The sequence below is a fragment of the Mizuhopecten yessoensis genome, unplaced genomic scaffold (assembly GCF_002113885.1).
Source record: "Mizuhopecten yessoensis strain PY_sf001 unplaced genomic scaffold, ASM211388v2 scaffold716105, whole genome shotgun sequence".
Classification (NCBI taxonomy): Eukaryota; Metazoa; Mollusca; class Bivalvia; order Pectinida; family Pectinidae; genus Mizuhopecten; species Mizuhopecten yessoensis.
The window spans coordinates 15186-30914 of NW_018479950.1; the positions used below are offsets into that span (position 1 = coordinate 15186).

Here is a 15729-nt window from a genome sequence, read left to right on the forward strand (position 1 = left end):
GCGCGGAAACCGGTAACCCGAGGATATGGATTCAATTTTTTTCTTCTATTTTTTTCGTGCAAAATATCAATTAAAAAATTCTTATGAAAATACTTGTATGTTTTTTTATCCTATCATTTTGCGTCTCTGTGATAAACTCCCTTTTTGTTGACAACCAGCAAGTTGTTTTGTTAATATTCCGTTTTCTAAATATATACCACTGCAATCTCTACCCAGAGTTCAAGGACCGTAACTCTGCGTGATAGTCTCGTTCAACCAGACTCTTGTTGTCTTCGCAAGCGTCTGATTGAACGAGACTACACTGCCGATACAATACTTTTTCGACCATTCAGAACTAGAGCAATGTAGCCGGTAACGTTATGTCAAGAGAATTTACATCTTTAACCGGAAAGTATCAAATATTTAAGTATCCTATAGTTAGATATAAGTTTTAAATCTTACAAAAATGTAACGTTTGTTCGAGATTCGGCAAACGAGAACTTGTTTCGAGATCAAGATGGCGGAGACTACAGCGCGTGCGACTGGCGGCCATGTTAAGACAAGTTTTTCAGTTCCATAGGTATTGTGAATAATCTTTATTTTTCTTACATACGTGTTACCTATAGGGAGAGCTTCGTTCTCACGGGCCCTTCGGGCCCGTGAGAGAGCTCCGCCCTCTATAACAACAATACAGATTATTTATAATACAGATTCTCAGTATTGTTAGGAGTATAATAACAGTTTTGTTAGTAGTATAATACCGTGTTGTAAGTATAATAGCAGTATTGTTGGTGGTATAATAACAGTATTGTTAGTAGTATAATAGAAGTGTTGTTAATATAATAGCAGTATTGTTAATAGTATAATAACAGTATTGTTAAAAGTATAATAACAGTATTGTTAGTAGTATAATAGCAGTATTGTTAGTAGTACAATAGCAGTATTGTTAGTAAAATAGCAGTGTTGTTAGTAGTATAATAGCAGTATTGTTAGTAGTATACTATCAGTTTTGTTCGTAGTATAATAGCAGTATTGTTAGTATAATAGCAGTATTGTTAAAAGTATAATAACAGTATTGTTAGGACTATAATAGCATTATTGTTAGTATAATAGTAAAATTGTAAGTAGTATAATAGCAGTGTTGTTAGTAGTATAATAGCAGTATTGTTATTATAATAGCAGTATTGTTAAAAGTATAATAACAGTATTGTTAGGACTATAATAGCATTATTGTTAGTATAATAGTAAAATTGTAAGTAGTATAATAGCAGTGTTGTTAGTAGTATAATAGCAGTGTTGTTAGTAAAATAGCAGTGTTGTTAGTAGTATAATAGCATTATTGTTAGTAGTATACTATCAGTTTTGTTCGTAGTATAATAGCATTGTTGTTAGTAAAATAGCAGTATTCTTAGTAGTATAATAGCAGTATTGTTAAAAGTATAATAACAGTATTGTTAGAACTATAATAGCATTATTGTTAGTAGTATACTATCAGGTTTGTTCGTAGTAAAATAGCAGTATTGCTATTATACTACTAGCAATACTGCTATTATGCTACTAACAATACTGCTATTAAACTACTAACAATACTGCTTTTTTACTAACAATACTGCTATTGTTAGTAGTATAATATCATTGTTGTTAGTATAACAGCAGTATTGCTAGTAGTATAATAGCAGTATTGCTAATAGTATAATAGCTAGTATAATAGCAGTGTTGTTAGAAAAATAACAGTATTGTTAGTAGTATAGTAAAATAGCAGTGTTGTTAGTAGTATAATAACAGTGTTGTTAGTAAAATAGCAGTATTCTTAGTAGTATAATAGCAGTATTGTTAGTTGTATTAATAGCAGTGTTGTTAGTAGTCTAATAGCAGTGTTGTTAGTAAAATCGCCGTGTTGTTAGTAGTATAATAGAAGTGTTGTTAGTAAAATAGCAGTGTTGTTAGTAGTATAATATCAGTGTTGTTAGTAAAATAGCCGTATTGTTAGTAGTATAAAAGCAGTGTTGTTAGTAGTATAATAACAGTATTGTTAAAAGAATAATAACAGTATTGTTAGTAGTATAATCGCAGTATTGTTAGTAAAATAGCAGTGTTGTTAGTAGTCTAATAGCAGTGTTGTTAGTAATATAATAGCAGTGTTGTTAGTAGTATAATATCAGTGTTGTTAGTAAAATAGCCGTATTGTTAGTAGTATAAAAGCAGTGTTGTCAGTAGTATAATAGCAGTGTTGTGAGTAGTTTAATAGCAGTATTGTTAGTAGTACAATAGCAGTATTGTTAGTAAAAAAGCAGTATTGTTAGTAGTATACTATCAGATTTGTTCGTAGTATAATAGCAGTATTGTTAGGAGTATAATAGCAGTATTGTTAGGAGTATAATAGCAGTATTGTTAGGAGTATAATAGCAGTATTGTTAGTAAAATAGCAGTGTTGTTAGTAGTCTAATAGCAGTGTTGTTAGTAAAATCGCCGTGTTGTTAGTAGTATAATAGTAGTATTGTTAGTAAAATAGCAGTATTCTTAGTAGTATAATAGCAGTATTGTTAGTAGTATACTATCAGTTTTGTTCGTAGTATAATAGCAGTATTGCTAATAGTATAATAGCAGTGTTGTTAGTAGTATAATAGCAGTGTTGTTAGTAAAATAGCAGTATTGTTAGTAGTATAAAAGCAGTGTTGTTAGTAGTATAATAGCAGTGTTGTTAGTAAAATAACAGTATTGTTAGTAGTATACTATCAGTTTTGTTCGTAGTATAATAGCAGTATTGTTAGTAGTATAATATCATTGTTGTTAGTATAATAGCAGTATTGTTAGTAGTATAATAGCAGTATTGTTAGTAGTATAATAGCAGTATTGTTAGTTGTATAATAGCAGTATTGTAAGTAGTATGATAGCAGTGTTTTTAGTATAATAGCAGTATTGTTAGTAGTATAATAGCAGTATTGTTAGTAGTATAATAGCAGTATTGTTAGTTGTATAATAGCAGTATTGTAAGTAGTATGATAGCAGTGTTTTTAGTATAATAGCAGTATTGTTAGTAGTATAATAGCAGTATTGTTAGTAGTATAATAGCAGTATTGTTAGTAGTATAATAGCAGTATTGTTAGGAGAATTATAACATTGTTGTTTATTTAAGCATTAAACAGCATTCTTTTTCGTGTTATGGTCCTACATTGTATAACACGGAACAGGTTGCAGACAAAATGAATAGCGCGCGTTATTAATTTTGTCTGCAATCCTGTTAGTGTTATAGGACCGAAACATGGATCATAATGCTGTTTTTTGCTTATATATACATTTTTACTTTTTTTAATTTTCATTTTTAAGTTTACATCACACTTTTAAATTCAAATTTAATTCAAGTTTGTTCAAGAGTAGAACAGCCCATGGAATTTCTCACGGAATGTGGTCTCGTGACTTTTCCCGTAAAAAATATAGTTCGTGGAAATAATCACAAAAATATCGATACCATTTCCATAACTTAATCAATCACTATAATCAATTCACATTTCATAATAGTCTTACATAAAACGGTGAATATTACATTGTATCCTGGGTCAACCGTAGTAGTACTTCTGTATCCGTGACAACTTTTGAACATGTTCAAAAATTCAGCACGGATCAGACAACTGTAGTACATCCTTACTGGTCCGTAGTTGAATGTTGCAGTCCGTAATAAACCGTAATTTGCCGTACTTATTCGTAGTACATCCCCGGCCTCAAGTCGCCAATGATCGGTATGGTTGGTTACGGTGAACTACGTACTTGTACCAACCCGTACTAAAATCAAAATTAAGTTGTGGAATAAACACGCGAGCGCGGGAGTTTGTATACGGGCAGGTCCGTGGCGCTCCGTGCGAGTTCGTACTTATCCGTGCCAGACTTTTCTAATTCGTGCTAACCCGTACTAAAATCGTAGCGAACCGTTGTTAATCCGCAGTGCATACGCCGTGACACGTGTCATTCCGTTCTAAACCGTACCGAACCGTAGCAATTCGTATCACTCCCGTTGTCAGCTAGCCCCTATCCGTAGTCAAACCGTACGCGTGGTGCATCCGTATCGGACCACGGATATAGACTATTCCGCGATCATCCGTGAGTTTCCATCCTTAGTGGATCCGGCGAGACGATCCGTGAATGTGTGACCTGGGCATAATAGATACAGCTGAAAATGCATAGTTTCGGACATATGAAATAAAAAAATTAAGAATTCGATTTGCTTTTTGCATCTGTCTATTTAAATTTTATACATATCCGGTAATATATGTGTGATTCGAGCTTGTTTTATGCATAAATACTGCGATTGCAGCCTTTTGGTTCGGGCCAAATTATCCAAAGAAGAAGTAAAAAATGTCTCTGTCAATAAGACGTTAGGATCGTCATCTTGCACGAAAAGTACTTGAAAAGAATTTGTTCGGGACTTTATGGGAACATTTGTACCTTGTTTGAAGTCAGTCACTTCTTTCATTCTTGAGAAGAAGTCAAAAAGGCCCCAGCCATTCAGTGCGGCCATGTTGGCCATGTTGGATTTTCAGATTGGTACGAAAAAAAGGAACATTTGATCGGGACATCATAAGGAACATTTGTACCAGAGCTTTGGTTTACATTATTCATTGGTTTAATCTCGTGATAGAGGCAACTAATCAAGTATTTCTCTCGATGCTGCGAATGACAGAATCGTTTTGTTAATTTACCATGCATCCTTCTGGTTTTGATAAGATGAAAATATATTTTGAGAAAGTTCATAACATAAATGTGAAAGTGGCATGCATGAAACTTTTTCAGGGATAATCTTTATTACCATGACATCACAGTCCAAGCAATATTTCAATCGGTCCTCTTTAGTTATTTCACTTCAGGCTGTTTCGTCATTTATTTTTTCGCTGTGCGTCAGGACTATTTTTCTGTTTATGTCATAGACTGAATATCATATTATCGATAATGTGGAGAGTGTCCGAAGAACCATTGTGTCATAAACTAGGTCAAGTTTTTCTACCAATGAATATCTTCAAATCAAGAAACCGTAAGGTTTATAAATTATTTACAAATGCATTTCTATTTTTTTTATAACGAATCATTTAATCTTTTCACGACTGGTGACCGTTGACGGTAATAAATACATTATCCAAGGTATGAATCTGTATCTATGAAACCTATCCGGGAGCGAGTTCAAAGCTACATGGAAGTCTGGGAGGGATCGAATTCCAGTCTTTCACAGATTTGGAAAAAAAACGATCGCCTAAAATGTTCCTAACTGAACAAGAAGATTTTGAAGTTTTCATAGTCTTGTTACCTGGTTAAAATATATTGAAAAGAAAGAGCAGGTGGTGTTCTTTCCTTAGTAAGAGGCCAAGGTTATCAACCTCTGTCAGGATGATGAGTTTTTCAGCTGTTATATGTGTAGTAGGACGAGGCATAATGATAAAGATAGTGCCGTCGCTGGAACCCGCGAACCTTGGCTCTCCAGCCCGATGCTCTACCGCTGAGCTAAAAGGGCTTTCCTTAAAGCTGACGCTTGTACGGCAACCTAATTAATCCACATCTTTTACGCTATTCCCCCCTTTTTTCAAACACCAACCCATGTTCTTTGACTCCCCACCAAGGGTTCTCCTACCTTGAACGGGGAGGGTCAACGGCACCGGATGGACGAGGAATAATGATAAAGATAGTGCCGTCGCTGGGGCTCGAACCCGCGACCCTTAATTGGATCTCCAGCCCGATGCTCTACCGCTGAGCTAAAGGGAAAATCCCTACAGCTAATGCTTGTAAGGCAATCTAATTAATCCTCATCTTTTACATACGTATGTATGTAAATGAGCAGTTAATGTGGTAGAGGAAACAATCGTCATCAAATAACCTTATACTGAGATGATTTAACACACTGTGGAAAAGGATTTCGGATCACTTCGCCCATTTCCGTCGAAATTCGAAATTCACGGAAATGGCCGAGCATGGTCCGAATGCCGCTTCCGGTTTTTACCAGATGCGAAAATAAATTATTCTATTTGGTTAATACTGTACAGATATTAGATTATCAACTTTACAATACCGAATAAAGATTTAAACATTCTACTTTTATTGACTTTATCTAAGTTAAGATTTACCGAATAAGTGAGTAAACTATTGACATCGATTAAAGTACGAAACTGTTAAGCTATTCGCTAAATCCTGTCAAGTTTCACTTCAGCGAGTTAAACTCCTTCGACAGGAGTGTGAAACGGCCGTAACTGTACTGGAGCCTAGCTGCCAGGAAATGGGAAACAGCCCCAGCAACAGCGATGCAGAAGAAGATCGGGAATTCAAAGAGGTTTTTACTTAAGCTGATTTTTTCCTATAATGCTTTTATGCCTCGGTGCCAAAATGACCCCTTACGTGCGCTGCAGTTTCACGTACTAATGTAAACACCCTCCAGTAGCCTATGTCATTGGAAAGGTACAACATCCTGGGTTGGGATGCCTCGAAATATGATTTCGGACGTAACATTCACAGGTGGAGTAGGCCTACAAGGTTGCATGATATTTTGTTCTCCAAAAACTTGCTCTACCTCCACATAAGTACATTGTACATGTAACGTTATGTATGCGGTGTCTGCGCATTGTTGATTGATATTTTATATTCTGGCTTTTATGGAACTATGCTCAGGTGTATGTATTTATAGAAATATGCTCCTTGATTACTATAAGTCCACCATACTGACCATAATCAGGTTGGACACAATCCTGTGTATGGGTAATTTGGGTAACAGTTTACATAAACAGTTTTATTACTTAAATGGGAATAAAGTGAAATGAAAACACCTAAAGTTTTTTGAAACATTATGAACAAAAAACGGCTTCATAAATATGATCTGTCGCCTGATATGGTTATGCCAGGTAATAAAAATCTCTTAATCCTCTATTGCAGTTCATTGCATTAGATTAAACAGTAATGTATTTATTAACAATTTCAATTTTAGATGAGGTGCACTTTTAATTCTTTATTCAAAGTAACTGTAAGTGATGACAGAATATTGGAAGACTACAATGTATTTCACATAACCAAACTAGAGTAACCAACTGTTTATTTAAATAGCTTGTATGTGGTCTGGGTAAAACAAGAAAAAAGTTTAAGAAAGTATCAAATTTTAATTGAATAACAATGAGCGTGAATTAGACTTGTAACAAGAGAAAGAGAAAATGTAACAGCCATACCAGGGTTCGAACCCGGGACCCTCCAAACTCTATACAGAGGCTCTACCAATTGAGCTACCTGGTCGTTAGTCCGAATTATTCTGACGTTTTATCAAAAAAATTTCTTATCAGTTTGTCGTCGATTAAAGTCAGAACTCCGGCCCTCTATATTATGCGGGAAATATGCGCCCCGCGCCCGGAGCGCACTTCAAACTGATATTTTAGAAACAAATTGTCACTTTCACACACATATTGCACATGGATCGAAAGATTTATTCTTTATGCACAAGATGAACATACACAACATGCCTCAAACAACCAATACAATCACTAAAAACATATTTTTTCAAACTTACTCTGTTTTACTCTAGTTTTTTGATAGCCCCCGCCTTCTAATGCCACATGACTAAAATCTCGTCGGCTACGTCATAACGTTGGGAAATACCTTCGGTAACTCGAGATCTCGTCAAGTCATGTGACATTGCTCATGGCCTAATTTCCATTAAAAACATGTGTTGGTATAGAAAACGTTGGAAAATACTTTTCGTAATGATCTTTGAAACATGTTATTGATACCACCTAGTGCATGAAGAATAGATCTTTCGATTTATGTGCGACATGTGTGTGAAAGTGACGATTTGTTTCTAAAATATCAGTTTGAAGTGCGCTCCGGGCGTGGGTCGCATATTTCCCGCATATTATAGAGGGCCGGAGGTCTGACGTTAATCGACGACAGACCGATATGAAAAAAGTTGATAAAACGTCAGAATAATTCGGACTACCTGGTCGTCAACGATCGACCCAGTCCAGTTCCGCTACAGACTATTTGTTATGTATTCAGTTTCTTATCTAGAGTACTAGCATACAGGCAGATTGTGACAAATAATATTTTGCTGTGTAGCATTCATCCCTTGCCATCCTGTTTCAGCTGGATGATGGCAACTCTGACAATGAAGATGGTGGTGAGTATATTATGTACTTGCATGTGGTTGCATAATTCTCAACACTAGATCCAGTGGCTTTACATTAAGTACCTTTCTACTAAACCACATACTGGGATGTTGAATGTTGATGTATGAGACTACTTCATGGAGATATTATCAAAGCACATGAAGGATATAATATACCCTTTACAGGGGATTGTTTATCCCAGATAATAAAAGAACAAGACATTCTTTCTGGAATGACTGGAAACACTCTTTCACATCTAGTTCAAACTTTAAGGAACCCAATATGAAACATACTGTATATCCCTCCACTAGGTATACAAATGTGTGAGACTTTTGATGGAATCACAGCTAACATTGTTTCAGTTATTACGAGATAAAAAAGTTGTTACTTTTCCTTTGTAGACAAAGATGGATTTACCACAACAGATTTGAGTGGACTTTTCAACCATACAACTCTTAGGAATTATGCTGCAAAGATTAAGTATGCTAATGTTTAATAATTTATGTCTATTCAGAAACAACAACTTCCAACAAATTAAAGTCAATTTAGCTGACCTGCTCAGTGCATAAAATTTTTCTTCAAACATAATATTCCATTTTACCTCATTATACCCCTACTCCTCCAAATCTACGAGGCCATTTTCAACGAAACTTTTAAGATATGATAACTATCACCTGAAATTGTGCATCCAGGTATTATTCTTTTCGTTCTGACACTTTTTTTTGGAGTAATGTCCATTTCTTAAAAAACAGTTCTCCATACAACTCCTCCACAGGGCCCAACCTGGACCTAAAAAATCAGTAGTCAAAAAAGTAGCCATGTTTGAATTTCAGTAGCCAATTTTTTTTAAACAGTGGCAATACTTTCTCGGCCTCCAACCATTACGGATAGGCCCTCCATTAAAATCATTAAATATTTTTTGAAGTGCAATACTATTCAACATGATGTTAAATTAAGGAGTATTCTGTTAAATCAAAAAGAATGTTATGCATCATGTTTATAATTTAATCCATAATATGATATTTTTCAATCCTTTCAGATTATATGGCTGTAATTTTAAGAAAATATGACTTAAATTAAAATGCTGAAAATTTCCATCAGAACTTTTGTAAAAAAAAAAAAATGGCAGTAGAACACATTTGAAAGGAAAAGGACGAATATATAACGGTATTGACCAACCCTTCAAAATAAATCGGGAGCACATCACGTCGCGCAACTTGGCCATTCCTGTGCACGTGTCGTCGATTGGCACCTAATACAAGCGACCGTCGAAGTAATTCTGAACGGTTTGCTGTTCTAAAAACTGCATAACTGCGATGCTAAATAACTTTTCTCGATTACTTGAAATTCTAAAATGTCTAACCACGAAAATACACAGTCAGATACAATATAGGGCCTATTGTTGAAGTGATCTGAAAGGCCGAAAATCGGCGCTTCGGCATGGTGTTTTAAGGCGATACTTATACTTTCTAATCAAGCATATCAGACAGGTTTATGCTTGCTACGGTACTGGAAAAGGTAAATGAATACCATGTACACTAACACTATGCTCCCTGTTTTAACGGAATATGTCAGATATGATAACTACCACCTAAAGTTGTACATCCAGGTATTTTTGTCCAACCCTTTTTATGGAGTTATAGCCCTGTGTTGAAAAATCCTTGTCCTGACAACTTCTCCTTATCTACTGGGCCAATTTCAAAGAAAGTTAACAGATATGGCAACTGCCCCTTGACCTTGTGCATTCAAGTAGTTCTTTATCATTCTGACCCTTTTAAAAGGAGTTATGGTCCTTTGTAGGAAAAAAACTTTGTCTGCCTCCTAAACTACTGGGCCAATTTCAATGAAAGTTTACAGATATGGTAATAACCCCCTGATGTCGTGTATCAGGGTAGTATTAATTCATTTTGACCATTTTTAAGGAGTTATGTTCCTTTGTTAAAAATCTTTGTTAAAAATCTTTGTCCAGACATTTCTTCCATTACTACTAGGACGATTTTAGCAAAATTGTTCATCTGTGCTAACAACATTTCGTTTGCAAGTATGTTTTGGCATTGAGAGGGAGAACAGGAAGTATGTGAGTGACATATATACATAAATAAGTGTACAGCTCAGTCAATAAAGAAATCATTACTGGTGGGAGACTATATTGCATTGCAATGCTTTGCCTTAGTAAGCCTTTAGCTTACAGTTCTGGTTTATATAGGAGCGAGGGGTTTAGTTAGCCTTTGGCTCACAGTTCTAGTTTAAAATGGAGGGGCTGACCTCACAGAGTGGAGGAGAGGGCAAAATAAGTCATTTGGCCAGCAGCTTTCTTCTTCAGTCAACTGTGTCGCTTTGTCATAACATGTAACAATAAATGCTACCAGGATTGGCCTCAGGGAACAGCCCCACCCCTGAACACATAGTGTTGGGTCATAACTTTCAATGTTGGACTGTTGAATTCCCTACTTAGACGAATACTATTATGTTATTAGAATTGGTTCTTGGGTCTGGCTTCAACCCTGGGAATAGTTCCTTGTCATAACATAGAAACAGTTGAGATCACAACCCTTAAACCATATATACAACCCTCGGAATAGTTCCTTGTCATAATATAGAAACAGTTGAGATCACAACCCTAAAACCGTATATACAAGTGCTGGACAAGAACAGACAAACTCATGATTTGCTCCAGGTAACTTAAGTCCTTTATTGATACCAATCGGGACAGCTATCAACAAAACCATACTCAATGAACCCTCGCTCTCTTTGCTTATGTCTATGTTTGTTCGCTTTTAAGTGTGAATGTGCATTTAAGTGATGAAGATGATGATGAATGTTGGGATGATGATAATGATTGCTCTGAATCGACTGATGATGATTATGATAGTTATGATGATGATGATGATGATGATGAGACTATTTTGTTGTGATTGCTTTAAAATCAAGGTGAGTGATACAGGGTTTCTGTGCCTCTTCTTTTCTGATGCATACTATTCACATAATAAATTGCTGATAAAGGTACTGGATTGTAAAACATGTGAGAAAACGACAATTAGTGTATTTATTTTTCAATTTCATTATTATTTTTTTACTACATGCAATGCAATCAGTACTATACCATGTCTATCTGTTGACAGAGAGGAAATCCCTGAAAATGTCTTGCAACAATACCGATTCCAGATCATCAGATGGCTGGAAGATAGGGAAAGCAAAATGGAGGTAAAGCAAACACAGCAATATATTAGTTTAACATTCATTCAAATCATCTAAATAACAAAACAATGCAAGTTTTGTTCTGATTTTAGGACACTGTGAGTTGCAGATTGTAAAAGACTTGTATGGGAATGTACTAGATGGAAGCTTCACCGCATTTGCCAGAAAAAATACACCCACCTAAATTCCTAAGCAACGTTTAGTTTATTAAACAAAGCAGACTTATCCCATTCAAAGTTATCTATTGTGCCCCCACCATTTCTTTGTATACTATTGCTTTGAATGGAATCTCAAAACATGTTAACAGCAACACAAGTTTGCTGAATATTCTATAAGAGAAAATGACATATAGCCACACGAGGACTCAGAACGCCTGATTTGTGATCTCCCAGCAGACTTCAGGCCACCTCCAACTAGGTGGGAGCTTTGTTAGATTTGAGTAAATTATGCACTGCACCATGCATATGAATTTCCTTGATGGATCAAGCAAGCCAATTACATGTATGTTTATGTTTTCCAATAGCCTCTAAGCTCAAAGCTTCCAACTAGTAGGCACTAAAATATAGGGTAGGTAGGAAGGTTAATGAAACAGATTTCTTATTTTGGCTTCAAGAAAATCCAGAAGTACAAAAACATCATAATGATATATATATCAACATATCAATATATGTGATGATTCTCCATTTGTTATTTCAGGAGACTTTGACTATCGCCCATTTCTGTGATTGGCTAATGAACAAGGGAGTGTCTAGAGATGATGCTATTAAGGTACGTGTCCATCTGACTGGACTTGATAGTCCTCCATCCAGCCAAGCTTACTAGTGGCCGAATATCAAGACCCTAGGACTCTTTAAGTTATTCAGTTATCAAGAAGAAGTTGTTTAAATGTTTTACCACATTTGACCTTGATGTGGATCATGTTGATTTCTGCTTTCCTTTTTCCCAATTCATATCTCGGAAACGTACAAACAAAAAGTTATAAAAAAAAGTTAAAGTCAGATGATTGTTAAGGCCAATGAACCGTTTGTTATAGAACAACAAACTGATATAATTGCAAAGACCTGGGTGATATTTTGCAGCAAATAATGTGGTTTAGTGTTCCGATGGTGAAAGCATAACAGCTGAGTTTATAGTCACGTGACAACAGCTGAGTATATAGTCGCGTGACTACAGCTGAGTTTATAGTCACTTGACAACAGCTGAGTATATAGTCACTTGACAACAGCTGAGTATATAGTCACATGACTACGGCTGAGTATATAGTCACATGACTACAGCTGAGTATATAGTCACGTGACTACAGCTGAGTAGTCACGTGACTATGGCTGAGTTTATAGTCACTTGACAATGGCTGAGTATATAGTCACTTGACAACGGCTGAGTATAAAGTCACGTGACTACGGCTGAGTTTATAGTCACTTGACGACGGCTGAGTATATAGTCACGTGACTACGGCTGAGTTTATAGTCACGGGACAACGGCTGAGTATATAGTCACGTGACTACGGCTGAGTTTCTAGTCACGTGACAACGGCTGAGTATATAGTCACTTGACTATAGCTGAGTATATAGTCACGTGACTACAGCGGAGTAGTCACGTGACTATGGCTGAGTTTATAGTCACTTGACAACGGCTGAGTATAAAGTCACGTGACTACGGCTGAGTTTATAGTCACTTGACGACGGCTGAGTATATAGTCACGTGACTACGGCTGAGTATATAGTCACGTGACGACAGCTGAGTATATAGTCACGTGACTACAGCGGAGTAGTCACGTGACTATGGCTGAGTTTATAGTCACTTGACAATGGCTGACTATATAGTCACTTGACAACGGCTGAGTATATAGTCACGTGACTACGGCTGAGTTTATAGTCACTTGACGACGGCTGAGTATATAGTCACGTGACTACGGCTGAGTTTATAGTCACGTGACAACGGCTGAGTATATAGTCATAAAAGATTCAATCATTATGTTCAAGATCTTGTTTAATGGCCAACACAAATCTGCATATAACATGAAGGAGTGATATTTTGTTTCTCCATTTTGCAGGCGTTCCAGCAGTTTGATGTGGATGGCAGTGGGGTCGTGGAAGTGGACACAGTCCTGGAGACAGTAAAGTCAATCAGTGGACCTAATATTCTCGGCGAGCTTGGGCGTAGCATCCGCATGCTCCAGGCATGTTCCCTTGTCCCTGGTAATTCAACTCTTCCACTCAGTAGATAGCCTTTAGAAACTTTATTTTCTGATAAACATAGAAATGTCTGCCTAGAAACTTGATTGGGTTAGCAGGAATGAGTATATATTCCAATTACTTCATTTAAGTTTTTTTGTTTACCATTACAGGATTTGTAGATGTATATTCTGGTGATAAGAATGCTGTCAAACACCACTCTGAGAGGATACTAAAGGTAGGGCAACTGAAGATATCTGATGATCACATGTATTTTATGTACATTTGCAAACAAAAATGATACACAGAGTTTGATAAAAAAAAAATATATATAAACACAATGTTTAATATAAACAAGAAACCTTTTAAAACAAATGTATATCTAAAGTTTATGAAAATACACAGATCTTGATCTACATTAATTGTCATGATGATCCGATTTTCTTGTTTCTTTGGGACTAGTACCTGCTGCGGAATAGATCTCCAAGTCTGAGTCTACCTTTCCCCTACCTTAATGGATTTAACAACACCACAAGCATGAGGAACTCTGTACTAAAGTCCACTTTCAAAGGTCTCAAAGAATCAGGTAATGTATCTGTTCATAGATTGCTGATTAGATCAACTTGAATCAGAACATTTAACTGTGGGTATTTTCTGCTAATATATAGACAGTAGTGGGTAATTTCTCAATTTGGAATGAATATGGTATACATTTTTTTCCACAGCACAAATGGGTGGGCAGGCATCACTGGGATCCGGGGAAGAGGTACGCACCATTAGCCCATGTCACACCAGTATAGAGGTGTCGTCCAACACAGCTGATGTATACAGGTAAAGCCTAATGTGTTCTTACTTACACAGTCAATGTATACAGGTAAATTCTAATGTGTTCTTACTTACACAGCCAATGTCTACAGGTAAATTCTAATGTGTTCTTACTAACACAGTCAATGTCTACAGGTAAATTCTAATGTGTTCTTAATGACACAGCCAATGTCTACAGGTAAATCCTAATGTGTTCTTACTAACACAGTCAATGACTACAGGTAAATTCTATGTTCTTACTAACACAGCCAATGTCTACAGGTAAATTCTATGTAATTACTAACACAGCCAATGTCTACAGGTAAACCCTAATGTGTTCTTACTAACACAGCCAATGTCTACAGGTAAATCCTAATGTGTTCTTACTAACACAGTCAATGTCTACAGGTAAATTCTATGTTCTTACTAACCCAGCCATCGTTTACAGTTAAATTCTATGTTCTTACTAACACAGCCATCGTTTACAGTTAAATTCTATGTTCTTACTAACACAGCCATCGTTTACAGTTAAATTCTATGTTCTTACTAACACAGCCAATGCCTACAGGTAAACCCTAATGTGTTCTTACTAACACAGCCAACGTCTACAGGTAAATCCTAATGTGTTCTTACTAACACAGCCAATGTCTACAGGTAAACCCTAATGAGTTTTTTACTAACACAGCCAATGACTTCAGGTAAATTCTAATGCATTCTAACTAACACAGTCAATGTCTACAGGTAAATTCTATGTTCTTACTAACACATCCATCGTTTACAGTTAAATTCTATGTTCTTACTAACACAGCCATCGTTTACAGTTAAATTCTATGTTCTTACTAACACAGCCAATGACTACAGGTAAACCCTAATGTGTTCTTACTAACACAGCCAATGTCTCCAGGTAAATCCTAATGTGTTCTTACTAACACAGTCAATGTCTACAGGTAAATTCTATGTTCTTACTAACACAGCCAATGACTACAGGTAAACCCTAATGTGTTCTTACTAACACAGCCAATGTCTACAGGTAAACCCTAATGAGTTTTTTACTAACACAGCCAATGTCTTCAGGTAAATTCTAATGCATTCTAACTAACACAGTCAATGTCTACAGGTAAATTCTATGTTCTTACTAACACAGCCAATGTCTACAGGTAAAGCCTAATGTGTTCTTACTAACACAGCCAATGTCTACAGGAAAATTCTATGTTCTTACTAACACAGCCAATGTCTACAGGTAAATCCTAATGTGTTCTTACTAACACAGCCAATGTCTCCAGGTAAACCCTAATGTGTTTTTACTTACACAGCCAATGTATTCAGGTAAATTCTAATGCGTTCTAACTAACACAGTCAATGTCTACAGGTAAATTCTATGTTCTTACTAACACATCCATCGTTTACAGTTAAATTCTATGTTCTTACTAACACAGCCAATGTCTACAGGTAAA

General features: G+C 36.0%; 1 protein-coding gene across 2 annotated transcripts in view; it reads left to right on the forward strand.

Moving 5' to 3' along the window:
* Positions 1-6155: 6155 nt before the first annotated feature.
* LOC110441715 (zinc finger ZZ-type and EF-hand domain-containing protein 1-like) overlaps positions 6156-15729 on the forward strand; it is a 92091-nt gene continuing 82517 nt past the window's right edge. For both annotated transcript variants that reach the window (XM_021484935.1, XM_021484936.1), the window contains exons 1-9: positions 6156-6286; positions 8077-8110; positions 8501-8579; positions 11222-11303; positions 11994-12065; positions 13351-13495; positions 13645-13709; positions 13934-14057; positions 14197-14302. In XM_021484935.1, the coding sequence (XP_021340610.1) occupies positions 6233-6286; positions 8077-8110; positions 8501-8579; positions 11222-11303; positions 11994-12065; positions 13351-13495; positions 13645-13709; positions 13934-14057; positions 14197-14302 (761 nt within the window). In that variant the 5' untranslated portion in view covers positions 6156-6232. The remainder of the gene's footprint in view (positions 6287-8076; positions 8111-8500; positions 8580-11221; positions 11304-11993; positions 12066-13350; positions 13496-13644; positions 13710-13933; positions 14058-14196; positions 14303-15729) is intronic.